The sequence below is a fragment of the Andrographis paniculata genome, unplaced genomic scaffold (genome assembly GCF_009805555.1).
Source record: "Andrographis paniculata isolate CXL003 unplaced genomic scaffold, ASM980555v1 Contig10END, whole genome shotgun sequence".
Lineage (NCBI taxonomy): Eukaryota > Viridiplantae > Streptophyta > Magnoliopsida > Lamiales > Acanthaceae > Andrographis > Andrographis paniculata.
In genome coordinates, this window is record NW_026137380.1 from 1,094,589 (window position 1) to 1,117,399 (window position 22,811).

General features: G+C 33.2%; 4 protein-coding genes and 1 long non-coding RNA gene across 8 annotated transcripts; 3 read left to right on the forward strand and 2 right to left on the reverse strand.

The window, feature by feature from the left end:
* Positions 1–303: 303 nt before the first annotated feature.
* LOC127246700 (ribosomal protein S1, mitochondrial-like) lies at positions 304–906 on the reverse strand. The gene has a single exon (XM_051268220.1). It carries the CDS (start codon positions 904–906, stop codon positions 304–306), a length of 603 nt encoding a protein of 200 aa, XP_051124177.1.
* A 233-nt stretch (positions 907–1,139) lies between these two features.
* Positions 1,140–5,212, forward strand: LOC127247774 (uncharacterized). 2 transcript variants are annotated; one of them, XM_051269827.1, is made up of 4 exons: positions 1,140–1,287; positions 1,955–2,156; positions 3,043–4,355; positions 4,474–5,212. In XM_051269827.1, exons 1-3 carry the CDS (start codon positions 1,240–1,242, stop codon positions 3,975–3,977), a joined length of 1,185 nt encoding a protein of 394 aa, XP_051125784.1. In that variant the 5' UTR covers positions 1,140–1,239; the 3' UTR covers positions 3,978–4,355; positions 4,474–5,212. The 2 variants fall into 2 exon arrangements, with proteins under 2 accessions (XP_051125784.1, XP_051125860.1); XM_051269903.1 differs by having other exon boundaries at positions 3,092–4,355.
* Positions 5,213–7,937: 2,725 nt separating this feature from the next.
* Positions 7,938–14,191, forward strand: LOC127253793 (uncharacterized). The gene is made up of 2 exons (XM_051278596.1): positions 7,938–8,689; positions 12,688–14,191. Exons 1-2 carry the CDS (start codon positions 7,947–7,949, stop codon positions 13,736–13,738), a joined length of 1,794 nt encoding a protein of 597 aa, XP_051134553.1. The 5' UTR covers positions 7,938–7,946; the 3' UTR covers positions 13,739–14,191.
* LOC127253879 (uncharacterized) lies at positions 12,506–12,880 on the reverse strand. Of its 2 annotated transcripts, none has more exons than XR_007839366.1 (3): positions 12,837–12,880; positions 12,660–12,728; positions 12,506–12,605 (listed from the first exon to the last, which is right to left on the reverse strand). It is a non-coding gene; the product is annotated as an uncharacterized LOC127253879 (long non-coding RNA). The 2 variants fall into 2 exon arrangements; XR_007839363.1 differs by lacking the exon at positions 12,837–12,880 and adding an exon at positions 12,777–12,830.
* A 6,466-nt stretch (positions 14,192–20,657) lies between the features above and the next one.
* Positions 20,658–22,762, forward strand: LOC127253296 (extensin-2-like). Of its 2 annotated transcripts, XM_051277936.1 has the most exons (2): positions 20,658–22,126; positions 22,169–22,762. In XM_051277936.1, exons 1-2 carry the CDS (start codon positions 20,735–20,737, stop codon positions 22,415–22,417), a joined length of 1,641 nt encoding a protein of 546 aa, XP_051133893.1. In that variant the 5' UTR covers positions 20,658–20,734; the 3' UTR covers positions 22,418–22,762. The 2 variants fall into 2 exon arrangements, with proteins under 2 accessions (XP_051133893.1, XP_051133813.1); XM_051277856.1 differs by having other exon boundaries at positions 20,658–22,762.
* Positions 22,763–22,811: the final 49 nt, after the last annotated feature.

Here is a 22,811-nt window from a genome sequence, read left to right on the forward strand (position 1 = left end):
TATCAATAAGAACCTGGTTAGTGTTTACATATTTCACCTATAAAACTTACCAGACAGTATAAAGGACACCCCTTTATTTCAAAATTTGTCATTGCATCATCTCTACCTGCAACAATATAAACGTATGTATACATACACACATATTCCTTTCGTTTCTTGTTGAATAAACTCGATTAATAACAAATATGTTTATGCATTATGATGAAAAATTCAAGACCTTCCAACTTAAGCTGAAATAAATAGGAATTATAGAGTAAGAGATATAAAGGCAAAACGGGACCCCAAAATCGACCAAAAATGTGATCATCGAACTGGGGCAACCACTAAATTCTTAGGGCTGATGCTCTGGATGATATAGCGATCGCCGCTGAGCCTGTTATTCATAGCGTTACGAGTCGGGACAAACGCGAGGTAACCGGCAATGGCGATCGAATAGCCTCCTCTTGTACTCTGCGCCACGAAACCTTTCACCTTCGAATTGGACCTCCACTTCTTCAGAAGTTCAGTCCACGCTCGCTGCTTCCTGAACCTCCGAGGGAGGAGGAGAGGCTGCTCCCCACCGCTAACGGTGTCGCTTAGCCCCACCAAGTCATCGAACCGCGCCGCCGCCTGCTGTTTGGCCCGCGCATCTCCGGTCACCAGATCAACGAAGAATCGCTGCAGGAGCTGGTTCTTCACCGATGAATCTTGGTTCGACGGGTTGAGGAAGCCGACTCGGTTCGAGAAGCGAGCCGGTCCGTCGTGGTTTGGGGGTTTGATGATCTCTTCCTGAGTGGCTATCCGCGGCTTACCCACGCCGGCGTCTATGAGGTACATCTCTTCCCTTAGCCGCACGACTTTCGCATCCAGAGCGAGTCCGCTACGAAGGAAGAAGCTTGAATTGGATCGTGGAAACAAACGGCTCATGTACGCGCTCATCCTGAGGATTGCTCAATCTTCCCAGACGAAATCGTGAATTTCTCCCCGAGAAGAGTTTTTTCGGTGAATTTAGGGTTTGTGTAGATGACGGCGATGAAATTAATTGCATTCGGTCCATCAATTTTTTGAAAATTATAAATTCTACCCCGTAAAATATATAAAACGATAAATGCCACAAATTACCCTAATTAAAAATCCAACCTAACCTTCTTCCCATTCTTCTTCTGCCGGCGCCGCCGCCGCCGCACCGGCCAGATTATAATCTTCTTCGTTCTCTTATGGGCTGAATATATGGTCACTTATGGTTATCTATCCTAGTTTATGAGGAGCCATGTATCTGTTCCTCCTGCAGCAGCTCGGAAAGTTAAGGTGAATATGCTTTGTGAGTTTTACGTTTATTCGTTTATCCACTGTTTGCTTGCATATCTTACATTTTCCAGCTTAATGTGTTTTTGGAAAATTCATTACTTACATGTTGGCATTGCAGTAGTGTCTGGTACATTTTATATGGGAGGTTCAAGTGCGGTTTTCTCATCTAATCCACACTATAATTTGCAGAACCTGCAAAATTTATTGTTTTTCTCTCAAATAGGGAGTGTAATTTGTTTGGATGTCGGTTGGGACTTGGGAGATGTGGTAGTTCGAGAATACTGAAGATTTAAATCAAAGTTTTTTGTTTTTATTATTTTTTTAATGTGAGTTAAATAAGTGTTTAGTGCTATATTTGAATGAAAACTGTGTTTTTGATGAAATATTTTCAATGTAAATTGGTGCTTGATGTGTACCACTATGAAATATGTATATGTACCTATATATAGAAGAGAAAGAATACAATGAATAGTGACAATCGAATCTAGACCACACCGAAATACACATTTCACATAGTACCACTATGTCATTCCAGCAATAACTTTTATGTATCTGCCTTATTCATGATCTAAACTTAGAATATGGCTTGATTGGTTGATGCCTCTGCCTAGTCATGATGCTCATTCTTGCACCTTTCTGTTTGTACTAATTGTTCGGTGCGTTTCAGGTTCCAGTGGCAATGTTTGGTGTGTCTAGAGCGTATGCTTTAGTTTTGTACATAACGTCCAAGTCTGTTAATGCAAATGTGGCCATCAAAGCAGAATCTGTGCTTACTTTCCCTGTCAAGACTTCCAAAAAATGCCCTACTTTTACTCAACCCTTGAAGGATCCATCTGTCACGGCGGATACCAGAGCAAACAAAATCAATGGTATTTGCTCTCAAGCTAAGTTTTTTGATATTGCGGATAATTTTCTGAGTTGGTGATATTGATCAGATTGATAAACATTATATTCTCATACAAGTTCTTAGGTTTTATGCATTTCCTGTTGGAAGGGACAATCCATAATCTTACCTATTTTTGGATGCAAGTTGTTAGTGTCGTATGGTCTCATGTCTCAATAAGCTGCAACCTTGAGTTGGACCTCAGGGAGTCAGCTTCCTTCCATAGGTTGGTTGGTGTTTTATGTGACTAATGCGGGGATTTTTTTTTTTTTTCTTTTTTTAAGCATTGTTACTTGTGTAATCTTCTAATGAGTTATTGTGCTTATAAATTCATCATTCCTATAGAGAAGAATTTTTAAAACTATTATTAGGATGCACTAAGGAACATAAAGTATTACTGCACTGGTACTACATGGTGTCAAGAAGATTCAAATGGGTTTTATTGATTTGTTTTACTTTTGGGAGCATATGTGTGCATGGAAGGTATATCTCCCAAGGTTCTACCATCTAATCCTATAAACAAATAAATATTTTTACTTTTCAGCATCCACTGAAAAGTCACCAACTTCTGATAAAGTTTTGACATGTTTACTGTTTAAGTTAACATATATACACTCGGATGGTTTGTTGCATGTTTCCCTTGATGAAATGTCATAATCTTTGGCATGGTCTATGGATATTGTATCCATTTCTCTTTTCTTAAAACTACTCAACCTTTTCTTATAGTTTGCCCCAAAGTGGTCTCTGCCTAGTATCTCTTCCCTTAAAGTAATGGTTTTTATATATTTATTTATGTTTTATATTTTTGAGGAACTTTGTGATGCTGTTATCGTATTCAATGCTAATATACTTTTGCCATCTATTTTTGGCAGTGAAGAGCTTCTATAATTTAATTTCATCTCCTGAATATCTAAATTTTAGCAAGTATAGGAACAAGTTTAAGAGCGCATTAAACTTTCCACCCTACAGTGGAAAGAGGAGGTACGGGAGCACTCCAAAAGGTTTTCCTGCTGCAGTATTACCCGGTGAAAGTCATCCTATTCTTCAATCTAAAGGGCTTCAGCATTGGTTCAAGAATTGGCAACACTTGAGAAAGCATAAACTGACAGCGAGTACATTTAGTTTGGCAGTTGGTTTTTGGCCTTATGGCCGATGTAGACTGTGGTTAGAAAAGCTCGGGAAAATTGAACCATTTTCCGGAAATCTTGCTACTTGTTGGAGCAACATTAAAGAAGAGGAAGCTCTTGAAAGATACAAGTTGATAACTGGAAACACAGTATCGTTTCCTGAATTTCAGGTGTATAGGAAGGAGAACCATGAAGATAGTTGGTTAGCTGCTTCGCCTGACGGAATTATCAACCCCCCTTTTTATTCCTTGGAGAACCATGGGATTCTTGAAATAAAATGTCCATTTTTTAAAGGTGATATGAGCGTAGCCACTCCTTGGAAACGAGTGCCAGTGTACTATATTCCACAAGCTCAAGGTATGATGGAAATACTCGATCTAGATTGGATGGATATGTATGTGTGGACTGTTAATGGAAGTAGTTTGTTTAGGATATACCGCAATGTCGAGTACTGGAATCTTTTGAATATAGCATTGTCTGATTTCTGGTGGAAGCATGTCCAGCCAGCGAAAAGAATACACAATCTAGAAGCGATCACTGAACCATACGAAGAACTGGAGCCATTCAAGCCGGCCTGTAAGCATGAATTATTTCGGGAGATAATATATGGAAGCAAACTTGTTTCCAATGACTCAAGACTATTGATAAGGGAGATTCATGGCGTACTGCAAGGCGGTTGATTGAAAGCGCTACGGAATACTAATCATATGAAACGCGTTGGTCCCTTCCATTATTAGCGCAGTGGCGGAAAATAATTTTGGTGGTAAGTTCACTGCTTCGTTGTGATATCAAGAATATAAGTTGGTTGAAGAATATTTGGATATCACATTATTTTGAAAGGATTATTACAGCCTATACCAAGGATATAGTTATCTCGAAATTACTATTGGACTCGAAGTTTCATTAGCTACATCGGGACAATCCAACTTTGAAAGTACTTTGATACTCGGCACAGCCAGACGACTTCTATGGCAGGCAGCAGTATGCATATTTCCACGACAGATTCATGGCGAAAATGCCAAATGGAGGTAGAAGCTCCGCGGCTGTGAACTAAAAAGGTAAGCTCGTCTTCTTTTCCTATTTCAAAATATATTTCTCTTGCACTTCATATAATTTCCGGTAGACACTAACTAGTCCATGATAAGTAATGTTCTGTCTTTTTTCTTGGTGGATCAGCCGATTCGAGGATTGCCCCTTTTTCACCGTTGTAAGTACCCCGATTGCAAATCTTGGAGCAAATTGCACGTGCGTGAGGATATAGGCAAGTCTGCTCGGCAATGCCGGTAGTTTGTGCATAGTTGGCTGTATATTCAATCTAATTTTACCTTCGGTGAATGTTCGATCTTTGTAGATTTATTAGGTGCGTTTTGTTATGTTATGAGAATGAATTTCGATTGCATATTTGGTTCGGGTTTAGGTTTGGGTTCGGCTTCAAAGTTTTTTGTTGGGATTAGGCTAACTCAACACTAGTATGATATTGTCCGTTTTAGGCTAAGCCCGTACGGATTTGTTTTTGGACTTCTTTCAAAATGCTTCATACTAGTGGAGTTTACGTGGTACTTGTATATAATGTGGGACTTGGGTTTGCACCACAACAAATTTTCCTCAAACCAAGGACCAATTTATGGTCTTCTCTGCCACTTTTCACAGCCTAAATACAAAGAGACTTGCTATCTGACCAACCACAACTGTTGGGACCGACCCAATCGCAATGAGACTTTTGACACAAGACACCTTCGCATGTCACGAGGGAGAGTCCACCGCCACCAACAATGTCTAATGCTACCCAGTTCACTTCATTCATACCACCGTTGGAACTAGATCAAGTCAATAATTTACAAGAATGTGAATTTTTCTTCGTATCTTCCAATGTGAAATTTGAACCTGGAAATGTATTTTTGATCTAGCTTGTCATATAGGGTTTGTGTAAAGTAAGCTTTCAAGCTGGAATAGTTTACAGAGTATTACGTGTATCTATTTAATCTCAATTAGATCGTAGCAATAATAATAATAATTCTGAAATTTAGTCAACCATTAAGCAGTTCATTTAAAATCTACGGACACAATAAATTAATGGAGCAAACTTGGAAGAATAATTACCGACCAAAATTCAACTGCATCAATAAACTACAATTAATAAAATAAGTTGACATGCATATTACGTATTATAAAAGTTAACATAAAATATGATGAAGACCGAGATTGTCCTATTTTATTTTTTTATAATGGTAGGGTTTTATTATTTTGGGTTGAAGAAAAAAAAATTTATAAGAAGTATTTTTGTTTGTAATAATTGACATATTGAATTTTATTATCTGTCTAACATAATATATACTCACACAATTTTACCCAACACATGTCTAGGATCGAATCTATTACTCAACCCTCAAATGATGTCTCTACAAGGGTTAGACTCTTTTATTATTTATTTATTTATTTCACCTTTTAAAAATTAACTTTTATTTTGGGTTTATTTGTTTTTTTTTTTTTAATACGATTTTCAATATATATATTTTATTCTTTCGTAAAAATCAAAATTTAACATAAAATATTATTTTTTATATTATCAATTTTTATAAAAAATAGTTTTAAGTTTATTATAAATAAATAAATATATTCTTTACTTACTTGTATTATACATGAATTTTATTATCTATACAAAATGATATCTATATTGTATATATATATTTTTAGATATAATTCTAAAATATTTAAAATATCTACTCATAAAAAAAATAAAAAAATAATATAATAACTTGTTATTGATAACTTATTAATTTGCACTATCTAATCACGTATCACTGACCAAAGCGCTATTGATTGGGGAAATATGTTTTAATTATATATATAACACATTTTATAAAAATTACTATTCAAAATAATAATAATAATAATAAATTAAAATAAAATTGTCAAATAAACACATTCTCAGCCAAAATGGGTGACGGTTATCATGCTAATGGGTCACGTCAGTTTGGCTATTTAAGTAAGTCAAATACATTTTTTTAAATGGGATGTATTTTGTATACAATACATGTACTCAACATTTCCTTTTTTGGTACCTCTCAAATGCAATATTTTTAAAATATAAAATAATTAATTATATTTAATCTCTACCCCATACTTTATTCCCTCGCACCATCCAAATAAAAAAATAAAATATATATTTCTCTCTCCATCACATCACCTAATTTCTAAATTATCTTACTTAATATTATCCGTCTAAAAACTCGTGCCAAAAATAAATATTGGACCTTGTTTGGGACGAAGGGAGTATAATATAGGAGCATGTGCCGTCTATGTTATTTTTTATATTGTATTGTATAATAAACTTATTGTATGTTGACATTATAATATATTCTATTATTAAACATTGTCAGATATATTGTCTTGTTTATAAAAAAATGCTGACCCAGTTAGTCGGGCAACGGAAGCTGCCAAAAACTAGTTACCATAATTTATCTCAGAGGTGTCAAAATAAAATTCAATTTCAAAGTTTGATCTAAAATATTTTAGGTTTGGATCTGAGTGTTTCGAGTTTGCAAAAGGTCGGATCGATCCGAACCCGAAATACAAAAAAATTTGTGCCGTAATCGAGTCGAATTTGGGATTGACCTGATAATATGAAATATAAAGATCAGGTCGGTTTTTAAGTTTTGGATTAATCTGAAATTAATTTTTTTATTATTTTAATTGATAATGTTTATTCTCCCTCCGTCCATAAACTAATATCCTACTTTTCTATTTGGAACGATCCAACAATTATTGTCCTATTTCATTTTTTAAACGCAAATTTTATATTTTTACCCTCAATTTATTTATTACTTTTAATATCTACCATACAATTAAGGGCAACTTTGTCAATTCATATTAAAAAAAAACAATCACCTAATAAATCGTGCAAATATACTTTAGGACAATAGAAATTGGACGAATGAAGTATTATATTAAATATAGTATATTATAAAACATTGTATTCAAAATAGATTTTTTAGGTAAATTTAAATTTTTTAAGTTTTTGGATTTGTTTTGTAACGGTGTTGTTCGAATTTTGAGTGACCTAAAACTAAATTAGGTTGAGCTAAACCCGATGCGAAAAAACCTGTATCGTGTTCGGATCTAGAATTTCGGGTCAATTTTGGGTTCGGGTCGAGTTTAGATTGACGGTTTTCGTTACACGAATGACTTAACGCGACATGAGCACAATTTGAAAACACGAATGGACACATCTAATGTATGTTATATCACAAGTCACCAAATCAAAATTATGTTTAATGTATGCGGGTTCCCACCTCATTAAAAAAAAATAAAAATAAAATTATGTTTAATGTATAATTCAATATTTTATTATCTTTAAGTTACCGACAAAAATTATTTAAGTAATTGAATATGTATGTAATTGTAGCATAGTTCATATTTCAACCACAGGAAGATAGAATGAGGTGAATTTGGGGTATTAATTGATGGATGCACAGTCATTTTTAGTTGGGAAAATTAAATTATGGATGTACAGTTTTAATTAAGCAATTGCCTAACTTGTGATTTGTACTAAGAGTTTAATAAATAGTGAAAAATAAAGATGAATTTTGGGTATAAATAGATATGAAAGAATAATGTGGGTAAGGGTAAATGATAGTAGAGTCAAAAATATGGATATGAATAAGGGACTATCATTTGTAGTATTATTGACACTGATTTTGGCGTCAAATGTGAGCGCCAATTCTAGCCGTTGCAGACCATATAGGCCGGGGAGTCACTTACCACCAACTCATCGTATATTTTGCCAACCTCCTCCTCCGCCTCCACGCCCACGGCATCGACCACCACCACCACCACCTCGGCCTCCTCCACCATCTCCGCCGCCAAGACCCCCACCCCCGTCCCCTCCACCTCCATCTCCACCACCGCCACGACCACCTCCACCTCCACCTCCACCTCCACCAAGACCCCCACCCCCATCCCCTCCACCGCCACCTCCACCATCTCCTCCCCCACCAAGACCCCCACCCCCATCCCCTCCACCTCCATCTCCACCGCCACCGCCGCCACCTCCACCATCCCCTCCCCCACCAAGACCCCCACCACCTCCTTCCCCTCCTCCTCCATCTCCACCGCCACCGCCTCCTCCTCCTTCTCCTCCTCCTCCATCCCCACCACCACCACCACCTCCTCCTCCACCGCCATCTCCACCACCGCCTTCCCCTCCACCTCCATCTCCACCACCACCAAGGCCCCCACCTCCGCCACCACCTCCCCCTCCACCTCCATCCCCTCCTCCTCCATCTCCACCGCCGCCACCACCACCTCCTCCTCCTCCTTCCCCTCCTCCTCCATCTCCACCACCACCACCACCTCCTCCTCCACCACCATCTCCACCACCACCTTCCCCTCCGCCTCCGCCTCCACCGCCATCTCCACCACCGCCATCACCTTCCCCTCCACCTCCATCTCCACCCCCACCAAGGCCCCCACCTCCACCACCACCACCACCACCCCCTCCACCTCCGCCGCCATCTCCACCACCACCAAGACCCCCTCCACCTCCACCACCACCACCCCCGCCTCCTCCACCTCCGCCGCCATCTCCACCGCCACCATCACCTTCCCCTTCACCCCCACCTCCACCCCCTCCACCTCCGCCACCTCCTTCCCCTCCACCACCACCACCACCACCCCCTCCAACACCACCGCCTCCTCCACCACCCTCACCTAGACCTAGACGACCTCGACCCCCTCCACCGCCACCACCCTCACCTAGACCTAGACCTAGACGACCTCGACCCCCTCCGCCATCACCTCCTCCCCCACCCTCGCCTAGACCTAGACGACGTCGACCCCCACCCCCACCACCTCCTCACTGGATACGCCGCCGGCCTCCGCCCCCACCCCCGCGTAGACGCCGACCCCGCCCGGAATAAATAATCAATTAATTAATGCCAATATCCCCATTTCATCACCAACATTAAATCAATACTGCTACTCTATATAATTATATGCTTAATTAAACCCCACATATAATAATAATAATCATAATATTGACAAAAAACACACACACACACACAAAATCAAGTAATTTCCCAATAATTCATCTCATTTAATAAAGTTTTAATCGATGGTGCTCTCACCTTCTTAATTGATCATATAAATATATGTATGTATTATCTGATGCATGCATGCATGCATTCCTCTACGTACCTCTATCTGTAATATTTACATAGTTGATCGACCATCATATATGTACTTTGTACTACTCGATCATCTCTCTAAATAAAAAATAAATTAATAATTGTGTCTAGCTGCCCTCCATCATACTTGATTAATTTCTTTCATATGGTGAACTCATTCCTATATATCATAATATTACATATAATTTCATACTCATCTCTTAATTATTTTAACTGTCAAGAAACACAATTTGCATGAAAATAAGATCTAAAGAAATGTATGCCTCTCCACTCAATGCTCCAAATCTTTTCAATCAGAAAAGTTATTTTAACTAATTAATTCATATATATTATTTTTTTACAAAAAGCCAATATACAACAATATATATATATTATTTTTTATATTACTAGTATAATTCTTCGTACCTCATATAAATAAAAAAAATAAAATTAAAAATTTAAACTCAAATTCAAACTCAAACTAAGACACTAAACAAAAAAACTCAAAAGAGTATCTTCGTTTCCTCCCCGCCAATACAAAATATATTAATAATACACTTATAATTTCCACTAAATAGTAACAATTTTTTTAAAAAAATTCTATAAACAATAAATTAAAGAATACAAAATAATAGTTTAAAAATAAAATTTAAAAATATGTTTAACTATTATTTTATATATAAACAATTAATGCAAAAAAAGATTATTTTACCGAATATTTTAATATAAATAAATAAATAAATAATATATCTAACTAGTCAAACTAACCACTACAAAAGAAATAATATATTTGTAACGGAATTCCGTCCCTAAAGTTCACGTAGCTAACGCAATTCCGTTCCTAATTTCGTCTCTAATGTCATTAGTAACGGAAAAAGTAGATTTAGAGACAAAAAAATTTTGTTACAAAAATGATTTTTTCTTGTGGTGAACTAATTAATCAGCTATAAATCATCTAACAACTAATTATCGAACATCTTTTTATGAAATTGTGATTAAAATACTTATGTTTATTGTTTTTATTTCTTTCTTTCGTCTCAATTTTATCATTTTTATTTGTTTTAAAAAAATAATCTCATTTATAAATAATTATACCACCATAAAATTACTTTTATTTTTTATTATTATTACGTAAATATCATTAATTTTTTACACAAATACACTCGCTAAAACAAAAAATAAATAAATTATTCATATATTTTTTTAAGTTACTATCGATATAATATTAATATTACTTATTTTGGATGTGCAATGTAGATAAGACTATTATTACGAGAACAAGAAGTATTTTATAAGAAGAAATACTTTATTTAAAAAATAATAATAATATGCATTAAGGATTGTGAACTTTTAATAGGGCACACTCTATTTTTATTTTACGAAATTGAATTATTTTAATTGTGCATGCATATATTATATTTATAAATAATTATTTTTTTAATATTTTTTTTTGATATCTTTTATCATTTTAGTACTTTAAATGATCACGTGACACTAATAGCATAGCTACAATGCGTGTGAACACATCAACTTCGGCGGACTATGAGAGTGTCATGCATGTAACTATGATATCGGAGAATTATTTCTGCAAAATTTTTAAAATATAAAATTGTTTCTATAAGTAGTTTATTTATAGTCCTAAAATAATATGAGGTTATGTGAGGGAGTAAAAAGCAATTTTATAATTGTATTCTTACAAAATTATATTCATTTCGAATATATTTAATCACAATATAGTTTTTAAAATACTTAAATACTCATTTTAAATTTATTTTAATAAAATATATTATATCATAACGTAGCTAAATATTAATCAAACAGCATTTCATTTTAATGAAAACTTTGGATTATAATCTCAAACATCAAACAAACATACACTTTGATTGTTCTTTTCACGGTCACTCTTTTTGTTTTTTTTTCTATGATTTAATCATCATGACTTTTTATGAAGATAAATTTTTTTTTTTCCTCAAAAAATAATAGTATATTTAAAAATTACTATTTAAAACCAAAATCAAAATTAAAATAAATAAAAATAAAAATAAAAATCATCAACTATGCAACTGGACTTTGCTTCCTAATTAGTAAACTATCTGCCATAATTACTTGATTAAATATTTGCATTCTGACTCTTTGCATACTTCCAATAAATAAATAAATAAAGTACATAACAATATGTAGGCATGGCCAAACTAATTAAATACGACTTTATTTGCATGCTTGGATAATTTATAACTCTTATTTATCATGTCAATAAAACTTTTCTACTTTTGCTATTCAATAGATCTTTACTTTATAAAGAAATTTTCATTTCATTATCTTTTAAGGCATAAAACAAATCTTTACTTCACTTTCATTTGATATATGTAGAGTTAATTTTAATTTCTCTTAAGTCATTGTTGAAATAAATAAACATGTTTAATTATATAAGAATATAAATAAAATACATTCAAAGTAGATGATATTTATATTAAATTAATAAACATGTTACATTCTTGCTTATATATTTTATTTTATCCATGAACTTGGATGTACATCTATCTCTCAAATAATTTACTCCAATACAAGTATTGTGATAATTTTAAGTGTCATGCAAGAACCATTAATTTGCATGTAATTTCAACCAATGAATTAAATAATTGTAATGAGAATAAGGAGTAGTAGTATAGTTGTACTTTTATAAAATAAATATGTGATTTTGACAAATAAGATTGGTAATATATTTAAGTAGGTAACTAACCTATGTAAGTAAGTGTATAAATAGATGGGCAAAATTGTTAAATTTGAGGTAAGGGGTGGGTGAAGTGAAGTGAAGTGAATAAATCTCTCATAGAAGAAGTGTATACTCCATAGACATATTATATATTCCTATGAATATTATATTGGATACAAATAATAAATAAATAAATATAAATAATATGGGAGTAAAAGAGTGGATTTTGATTATTGGGTTGGTGTTTGCATTTGCACCTGCGGAGGCTCAAAGACTTTGTGTGCGCATACCGGGACTTCCTGGACTCTCTTGTTCTCCTCCGCCGCCGCCTCCACGACCACCGCCTCCAAGGTATCCGCCGCCACCTCCTCCTTCTCCCCCTCCGCCATCTCCACCGCCTCCAAAGCATCCACCGCCGCCGCCTCCTTCTCCTCCCCGGCCATCTCCACCGCCTCCAAAGCATCCACCGCCGCCGCCTCCTTCACCTCCCCCGCCATCTCCACCGCCTCCAAGACCTCCACCACCGCCGCCTCCTCCCCCACCATCCCCACCACCTCCAAGTCCACCACCACCGCCGCCTCCTCCCCCACCATCCCCACCACCTCCAAGTCCACCACCACCGCCGCCACCCCCACCTCCTCCTCCCCCACCATCTCCACCACCTCCAAGTCCACCACCGCCACCACCTCCTCCTCCTCCACCATCCCCACCACCTCCAAGTCCACCACCACCGCCACCACCTCCAAGTCCACCACCACCGCCACCACCTCCTCCCCCCCCATCCCCACCACCTCCAAGCCCTCCACCACCACCTCCACCACCATCGCCACCACCTCCAAGTCCTCCACCACCACCCCCACCGCCTCCTCCACCATCGCCACCACCTCCAAGTCCTCCACCTCCACCTCCACCGCCACCGCCTCCTCCACCATCTCCACCTCCTCCAAGCCCTCCACCGCCACCGCCTCCACCTCCTCCACCATCCCCACCACCTCCTAGTCCTCCACCGCCACCGCCTCCACCGCCTCCACCATCCCCACCACCTCCAAGTCCTCCACCACCACCGCCACCTCCTCCTCCACCATCTCCACCTCCTCCAAGTCCTCCACCCCCGCCTCCTCCACCATCCCCACCCCCTCCTAGTCCCCCACCGCCACCGCCACCTCCTCCTCCACCATCCCCACCACCTCCTAGTCCTCCACCGCCACCACCACCTCCTCCCCCGCCAACTCCACCACCCCCAAGTCCCTCTCCTCCACCTCCAAGCCCACCACCACCACCACCTCCTTCCCCTCCACCACCACCCCCACCAACATACCCAATTTATCCTCCTCCGCCACCACCAAAATACCCAATTCATCCTCCTCCGCCACCACCAAAATATCCAATTCATCCTCCTCCGCCTCCACCACTAACACACCCTCCGCCGCCACCACCTCCTCACCCAAAACGCCGCCCACCTCCACCTCCACCTCCTCGTCGAAAACACCGTCCACCACCTCCTCCCCCAAGGCGCCGTCGACCTCCTCCCCCGCCTCCCCGCAGACGCCCCCGCCTACTTTAACTAATTACAATTAATTAATTAATGCATAATCCAAACCACCCTTCAATCCTCCCTTTCATCCATTACACCCACAGTATTATTATTATTACTACAATACCAATAATTAATTATATATATATATATATATATTCACCAATTATAAAGACACCACACCCATTCTACATGCATAGCTCCCCTCCCACCCCATCATCACTACTATATTATACTTGCTAATTAATTAATCAAATGTCCCAATAATAATAATAATAATAATAATAATAATTCAACTATGGATCTCTCTCTCTATCTCATTGCAGATCAACATGCATGCATGCATGCAACTTCCCAACATATACATATATATGTCTGTAACAGTAAATGAATTTTAGGGTAAGAGATCGATGATCAATGATATACATATATATGCATCATGTATGATTACTTGAATAAATAAAACTAAATGTCTGTGTGCCAATGCCCTAGAACTATATATATATATATATAAACATTAATTAGTGTAGCAGCACAGCCAGGTTGTATATTAAAATAATATACAACATTGCTAAATTTAAATCGTGGTCTGAATTTATCTCATTACATATTTTTCACAAAGTTAATAAATCAACGTTTTAACTATTTTTCTTTCTTCAACATTTATTTAAAACAAATGCGGCTATGTTATTACTTTCTCTCATCATTTTTTTAGTTTCAAACTAACTTTTTCAAATATACTTTCAACTATCATTTTACTTTCATCACCTTTTTAATAAAATATATATATTTTTTAATCTTTCGTGTCGGATCCAAGGAGAGAGTAATTAGTATTACATTAGAGTAAAATTAAAAAACTAATTGTGAATTGATGCATCCATTGATACTATGTCATTTTAATTATTATTCAGGAAAACAAAAATCTACATTAAAATTAATAATTATTGGAAACTCCCGTTTACGGATAAATAATTAATGACTATATTTTTCCAGAAGTTTGAGCTCATGTGAAACTTATAAGTTGTGAAATTTTCTAAATCTTCTAATGTGGTACTTGGGCCCACAGTCCAACAAAATGATATTCATATTACATATATTTTATTGAGATATAATGTTAAAAATATTTAAAATACTAACAAAATTACTCGTATAAAAAAATTTAAAAATAATATCATAATTTATTATTAATAACTTAGTAATTTATACTACCTAAAATATTGTATCCTTAACCAAATGGATCATCTCACCCAGAGCGGAGGGAGTATAAAACAAATCTAACAATCAAACAAATAACTAGTTTCTAATTTTCAATCTAAAGAAAGTTTTAGTAATACGGTCGGTGGATAGAAATAATAATTTTTGCAAATATATAAGATATATTTTATCAACAAAAAGAATGAATAAGTATATGTAAGATGATATTTTTTACAATCTTATCTATTCTTCTCCCTTACAAATCAATCTCTTTTTAAAATAAAAAGCATTGTCTTTCTCTTGATTTAATTATATGTCTGATTAAATCTCTATTACTTTTTTGTGACTTCCATCATAAATATTTTTTATATAATTTTTACCATAAGCCTTCATTAAGAATGCTATTAATCATGTAACCCATCATCATTATTTGGGTTGGAACAAATATGTCTTAAGTATGTGGGTTAAAATCATATTTTCTTAAACTTCTTTTTTAGTATTTCTTTCCTTGGGTTTGACTTTCATATGCCTATCCCAACTAATAATTTGGGCTTAGATTTTCTAATTTTTCATTAGACTTCATTTATTATGGATTATATTGCTTGCATATATAAAAATAAAAAATAAAAAATAAAAAATAAAAGAATAATACTCTATGTTGTATTTTTATTTTTTTTTAATTTCATAATCATCCAAGTTTAAGAAAAAATCATCATTATATATTATAAACTATCAAATTTAATTTAATAAGATTAAATATAGAGGTGGCAAAAATAAGCACCCGATTAAATCAATACATCATTTAATGATATGTTATAAATACAATCAAACCATATTTAAATTGTTTTTTCTATTACTAATGGGAAACCGTGCGATGCACGGTATTTTTATATATATATTTTTTTGTTCATCAAATATTTTTATATTTCCGTTAAATTTTTATTAAAAGAAAACATCTATTATTTTCTCTTAAAAATTAAAAATTAGAATTGATGTAATCAATAGTTATGTAATTAATATATATATAATAGCAAATTTATTTATTAAATTCAAATTTATTATTTAATTTTAAATTAAATAGATAAGTATTTTACATATAAATCATAGTATCATATTCTTAATAATTTGATCAACTTTTATATTTATAAAATATTTATTGATTGCGTTAATTATAGTTTGTTAAATATGTTAGTGATGATATATTAATTATGGATATTTAATATAAATTTATTTTAATAAAAATATCAAAAATAAAGAAAAATAAAATAAAATAGTATTAATTTATTGAAAATTTATATATACACAAATATATTTGAATAAAATTATAAAAACTCCATTAAATTATCAATATTTATATTTTTATTTAAAATAAATGAAATTTTTTAATTTAAATGAAAAATTTTGAATAATATAATACATATATTATAAATAAAAATAAATCAATTTTATTATAATGTTATTATTAAATAAAAATTAATATAGAAATTATTTAAAAAGCAAATAATAGAAAAATATCTATAGTATACAAAAAAAAAAAGTTATACTATTAAATTATTTATACGAAGGACAAAACAATAACAAAATAAAATATTATAAATAAATTATATTTTAAACTATTGTATCATTTTTAGATTAGATACAATCTCAATATTTTGGAGAAAAAAATTGTACTTAATAGCTAAAAAGAGATAAACATTGTGAAAAAATGAGGAAAAACCACAGGAAAAATACTTTATAAAAAATAAGAAATTGATCTTGTCATGTGGGGATAATCTGCATAACATAAAAATATAATTAATATTGCAAATAAAAATAAATCAATTTTAAATTTTAATTTTATTATTAAATATAAACTAATATATATGAGTTACCAAAAAAAAATAATACAAAAATATTTGTAAACACAAAATTATATGAAATTATTTATACACGGTACAAAATAAAAATAAAATAAATATTATAAGTAAATTATATGTTAATACGACCATCATCTTCAGATTAGGTGGCGTCAAAATATTTTGGAACTCCGATTATTAAAATGCAGGGAAAAAAAACAACTATATTGGGTGGCGAAGGAAAATAAAAACGTTATTTAAATATTAATCGGAAACTCGCCGAAAAAATATTACCCAAAAAATGAATAAAATTGAGAGGATGAAAGGATGAGAAGTTGATGTATGATTGAAATGGGGTGAAGATATAATCCTTTATAGACATTGAAATGAGGGTTGTCATCAAATTCGTCATTAATGTCGACGTTAATTAATCGTAATTGACGTCTTTAATATTTGGTAACTTCCAATCATAAACGTCATAATTAATTTTACTCATAATAAATTTAAGTATATTTAATAAAATTTTATTATTTAAAAAGATATGTGTTAATTACAAATATAATTATAATTAATCTGTATGATTAAAATTATTTTATAAAAATTAGTTATAAAATTAATTAAAATTTAAAAATTTAAAAATTATTTATTATGAATATAATTAACATTAATTATATATTTTGATTAGAATATTACATTAGTTTTAAATTTATTAAAAATTTCCAATATTTTATAAATAATAGTAATTCATTTTTTAAATTATTAATTAGTATTATAATTATCATTAATAGTATTATTATTATTATTATTATTATTATTATTATTATTATTATTATTATTAAGTATATTGTTATGGTATATTAATAATAAATATTTAATTTAATAGTATAATTTTTTTTTATTAAAAAACTAATAATGAGAAAAAAAAAATGGTATAAGTTAGATTTTTTCTTTTATATAGATAAATAGATAAAATAAAATTAAAATAAATGAGTAGTTCAAATACTATGAAATAAAATTAATTATTTAATTTTAAAATAAAAGAAGTATTATATATATATATTATATTATATTATCAAATTATATATATTGATTGTGATAATTATAAATTTGCTATGTATTATATGGTATATATTATGAATATTTAATATAAATTTATTTTTTAAAAAAGAAAAAAAGAAAAAGATAATAAATTGATATGAGATCTATTTTTCATATATATAATTAAAGTATATTTTTAAATTATCATGATTAATTATAATTTCATAAATTATATCAATTATAACTATATCAATTAATATAATTATTTAATATCAATTATAATAAAAAATTTTAAAAATTTCATTATCCATTATTTGCAGGTATAAATAAAAATTAAGAAAATATTAAATTAATTTTAATTTTAATCTTTTTTAAGAATTAAAAAATAAAGAAAAACTATAGAATTATGAAATTTGTTTGCGTTTTTATATATATTAAGATTACAAAATATAATTAATGATAGTTTTAATTTTATTGATTATTATTATAATTATTTTAATTATAAAAATAAATAAAATTTCATTTCAAAGTTATTATATTTTCAATAACCTTAATTAGGGGTATAAATAAACAAAATTATAATTTACTTTAATTATAAAATTAAATCAATTATTTTATTATATTTAAAAATATATTAATTATAATTTTATTAATTATATATATTTAATGGAATTTAATACATATTTATTTTATTAAAAAATAAAAAATAATCAAAAAATTTGAAAAAAAATTTGATTGGGTGAACCCCACACCCATCTTTTATATATATATATATATATAAATTGAAATTTATATTAGTATCCTATAAAGTTTAAAATAAGAAATACATTATTTTTTTTATAAAATAGTATATCAAATAATATTTGAAAAACAAAAATTCAAATTAATACTTAAAGTTAATTTCAAACTATAGTAAAACAAACCCTAGATAAAGTATAAATATAATATTATAAAAAATAAAATAAAATTGAACGCATAGGTAATGTACATAATTAGATCTGTACAATTATTCCAATTGATTAAAAAAAGTTATATGTAATATTACACATCAAATTTTACTACAAGCTTTATTTTATTAGTTTATATTATAAAAATATTGTGTTCGTTTAAAAATAAGTAAAAAATTGAATGAAAAATATAGTAATATAATATTTTAAATTAGAATAAATAAAAAAAAATATTAAATATTTTTTAGCTGATATAATTTGCCACTTTAGTTTACCAAAAACTTATTTATAATAAAAATATTTCCCTTATACTTAGGTTGTGGTTGTTGGTGGGATTTTGCCAAAAAATTCACTATTTATCCAAAATTTTCTCCCCGAAAATATCACATCAAATACTTATTTTTTATTTTATATATTATTCTAAAAATCAATTTTACATTCAAAACATCACATCAACGGCTATTTATATTACATCATACAACTGTTTCAATTCAAAATTTTTACTGTTGAAATCTCAATTTAAAATCCAAATCTCCAAACAAACACACCCTTGATATATATATAAATAAAGACTATTTGATTTTACGAGTGGTACAAACATATTTTATTAATACTGTATACTTTAATATAGCGCGGCGGCATCATATGTAATTTTAAAAATTGGACACTAAATTATATTTTTCAAATGATCTTGGCATATTTTGAGTATACATACCCTTTCATTATATTTTTAGTTTCACCTAATTCAATTAAATTAAGATTTTATATATCTTTAATTTATTTTATTTCTACAATAAATGGTCAAAATAAATAAAATAATATCTAAGCTACAAATATTTTATATATGTACGAAATCCCATCAAAAGATTAACCTTTATTTTAATATGACTCCAACTATTGATCAAATTTCAAATAATTTAGACTACATAAATACATTTGTATGCATGGTTATATTGTCTTAATTGAAATAAATCAGCATCCAAATTAGTAATATAGATTTGCTCTCATCCTTTCATATAAAAAAATAAAAAATAAAAATTTACAATATAATTTTATTTAACACGGATTGTATTATCAGTTCAAACTTTCAATTTGAGGGCATCTCTACTTGTCATGTCTATACATATTATTATATTATATTGCCTAAAAGTTTTACAATTTCAAATGTGGGTTTGCTATTTTCCAACATAAAATATTACTACAAGAAAATAAATAAATAAAAAAAAAAAAAAAAAGTCCCACAAAAAGACAGCAATGGGAACTCCTATTACAGCTTCAAACACGACCATATCCAACTGAAATAATATGGTTATTATATTGTTGATCGATATTTGGTGACTTGGTGTACGTGATTGGACAGTACATTTCCTACGTACGTACACTATATTATATATATATATATATAAACCCTAATTTAATTAATTAATTAATTAATTAACAACAAAATCAAAATCCAAACCAAATCCCCCAAATTGCTCCAAAAATCAACCCTAATTTAATCAAAATTAATGAATTGATCGATCGAACACACTAGTGGTTTTTATAAATTCTTACAAAGCTAAACAAAAAGACCCCAAGTTGTAATTAAAGTGGATACAGCTGCTGAAATTAGACTTTGTAAATTAACATCATCTTCATCTTTGCTCAACACGCATTCCTAATGCATTTTAAAAAAACCTGGGATATGATGATGTCGTTTTCAGTTAGTTCTGATGTCGTTTTAAGGAAGGCTATGAAACAGTGCATCTTCAATCTAATCCAATTAATTAATTAACTGAAGAAAAGTTCTTGATGAAAAATGGGTGACGATGATGAACAATTAACCACTACTTGCTAATAAACTGACTGATTCTATTGTGAATAAACGAGTTATCCCACATAAGCAATTACCAAACCAAAAGAATTATTCAACTTTTATTACCCTATATATAAAGGCATAGTGATGCATAAGATTAACACACTACAGAAAATAACTTAGAGAAGAAAGCAATAAATACCTTTTTCCGGCAGCCATGGAACCCCTCCGGTGGGTTCTTTTAGCTTTATTCAGCACTCTAGCCACCGCCAGGGTCAGTGTGGCCTTCCCTTGGAATCCGTGGTCTTACTACTCACCGCCCGAGTACAAGTCGCCGCCAGAGTACAAGTCGCCGCCGGAGTACGACTACAAGTCGCCACCATGCGAGTCGCCGCCGTATAAGTCGCCGTCGTACAAGTACGAGGCGACTCCGCCTTATGAGTATAAATCGCCGCCGTATAAATATGAATCACCTCCGCCACCTTATAAGTACGAATCACCTCCGCCACCACCTTATAAATACGAGTCACCACCTCCACCACCTTACAAGTATGAATCACCTCCACCACCACCTTATAAGTATGAATCACCTCCGCCACCGCCCTACAAGTACGAGTCACCACCTCCGCCACCGTACAAATACGAATCGCCTCCCCCACCGCCCTACAAGTACAAATCACCACCTCCTCCACCCTACAAATATGAATCCCCTCCACCTCCTCCCTACAAGTACGAATCACCACCACCTCCGCCATACAAGTATGAGTCACCTCCTCCACCACCATATAAGTACGAATCACCTCCACCTCCGCCATACAAGTACGAGTCACCACCTCCCCCACCATACAAGTATGAATCACCTCCACCTCCGCCGTACAAGTATGAGTCACCTCCACCTCCACCATATAAGTACGAGTCACCACCTCCCCCACCATACAAATATGAATCACCTCCACCTCCACCGTACAAATACGAGTCACCACCTCCCCCACCATACAAATATGAATCACCTCCACCTCCCCCGTACAAGTATGAGTCACCACCTCCTCCGCCATACAAGTACGAATCACCTCCACCTCCGCCATACAAGTATGAGTCACCACCTCCCCCACCATACAAGTATGAATCACCTCCACCTCCGCCATACAAGTACGAGTCACCTCCCCCACCTCCATACAAATATGTATCTCCACCTCCTCCTCCTTACAAGTACGAGTCACCACCATACAAATACGAGTCTCCGCCATACAAATATGAGTCTCCACCATACAAATACGAATCACCACCCTACAAATATGAGTCACCACCCTACAAGTACGAGTCTCCTCCTTACAAGTATGAGTCACCACCATACAAATACGAGTCTCCCCCATACAAATATGAATCTCCCCCATACAAGTACGAGTCTCCCCCATACAAATATGAATCTCCCCCGTACAAGTACGAATCTCCCCCGTACAAATATGAATCTCCCCCGTACAAGTACGAGTCTCCCCCATACAAATATGAATCTCCCCCGTACAAGTACGAGTCCCCTCCATACAAATATGAATCACCACCCTACAAATACGAGTCACCACCCTACAAGTACGAGTCTCCTCCATACAAATACGAGTCTCCTCCATACAAATATGATTCACCACCCTACAAGTACGAGTCTCCACCCTACAAGTACGAGTCTCCTCCATACAAATATGATTCACCTCCCTACAAGTACGAGTCTCCTCCATACAAGTACGAGTCTCCACCCTACAAGTACGAGTCTCCTCCATACAAATATGATTCACCACCCTACAAGTACGAGTCTCCTCCATACAAGTACGAGTCTCCTCCACCCTATAAGTACGAATCCCCAACATACAAATACGAGTCACCACCATCTCCTCCAACTAAGTATTAGAGTTTTAAACTTCCTTAATCACAATCTCACCATACATCATAAACTAAACACCACCATTAAGTCTTACTTCAAATTGCACTACTTGTCTTGTGTTGTTCTTTCCGTTGAAGCTCCATTCAAAAATAAAGTTCTTTTTTACATTCGAGTCCTGTAAAATGTCCATTCTTGCCAAACATGCCCATGGAAGTGCAGTCAAATGAAGCATCTGGCAGAAGGAAAGAAATTACAGAGGAACATCCTTCCTTTGCAGCCATTGTATCTCTGAGTCTAATGTATTTCCATGTGACCCATGTTCCTGTACTTTCATATTATACGAATGAAATAAAATTAATTTGTTTTGTGTTATTTTAAACACCTAAAACAGAGCTTAAGATGCCTAAGCCTTTGTTCATAT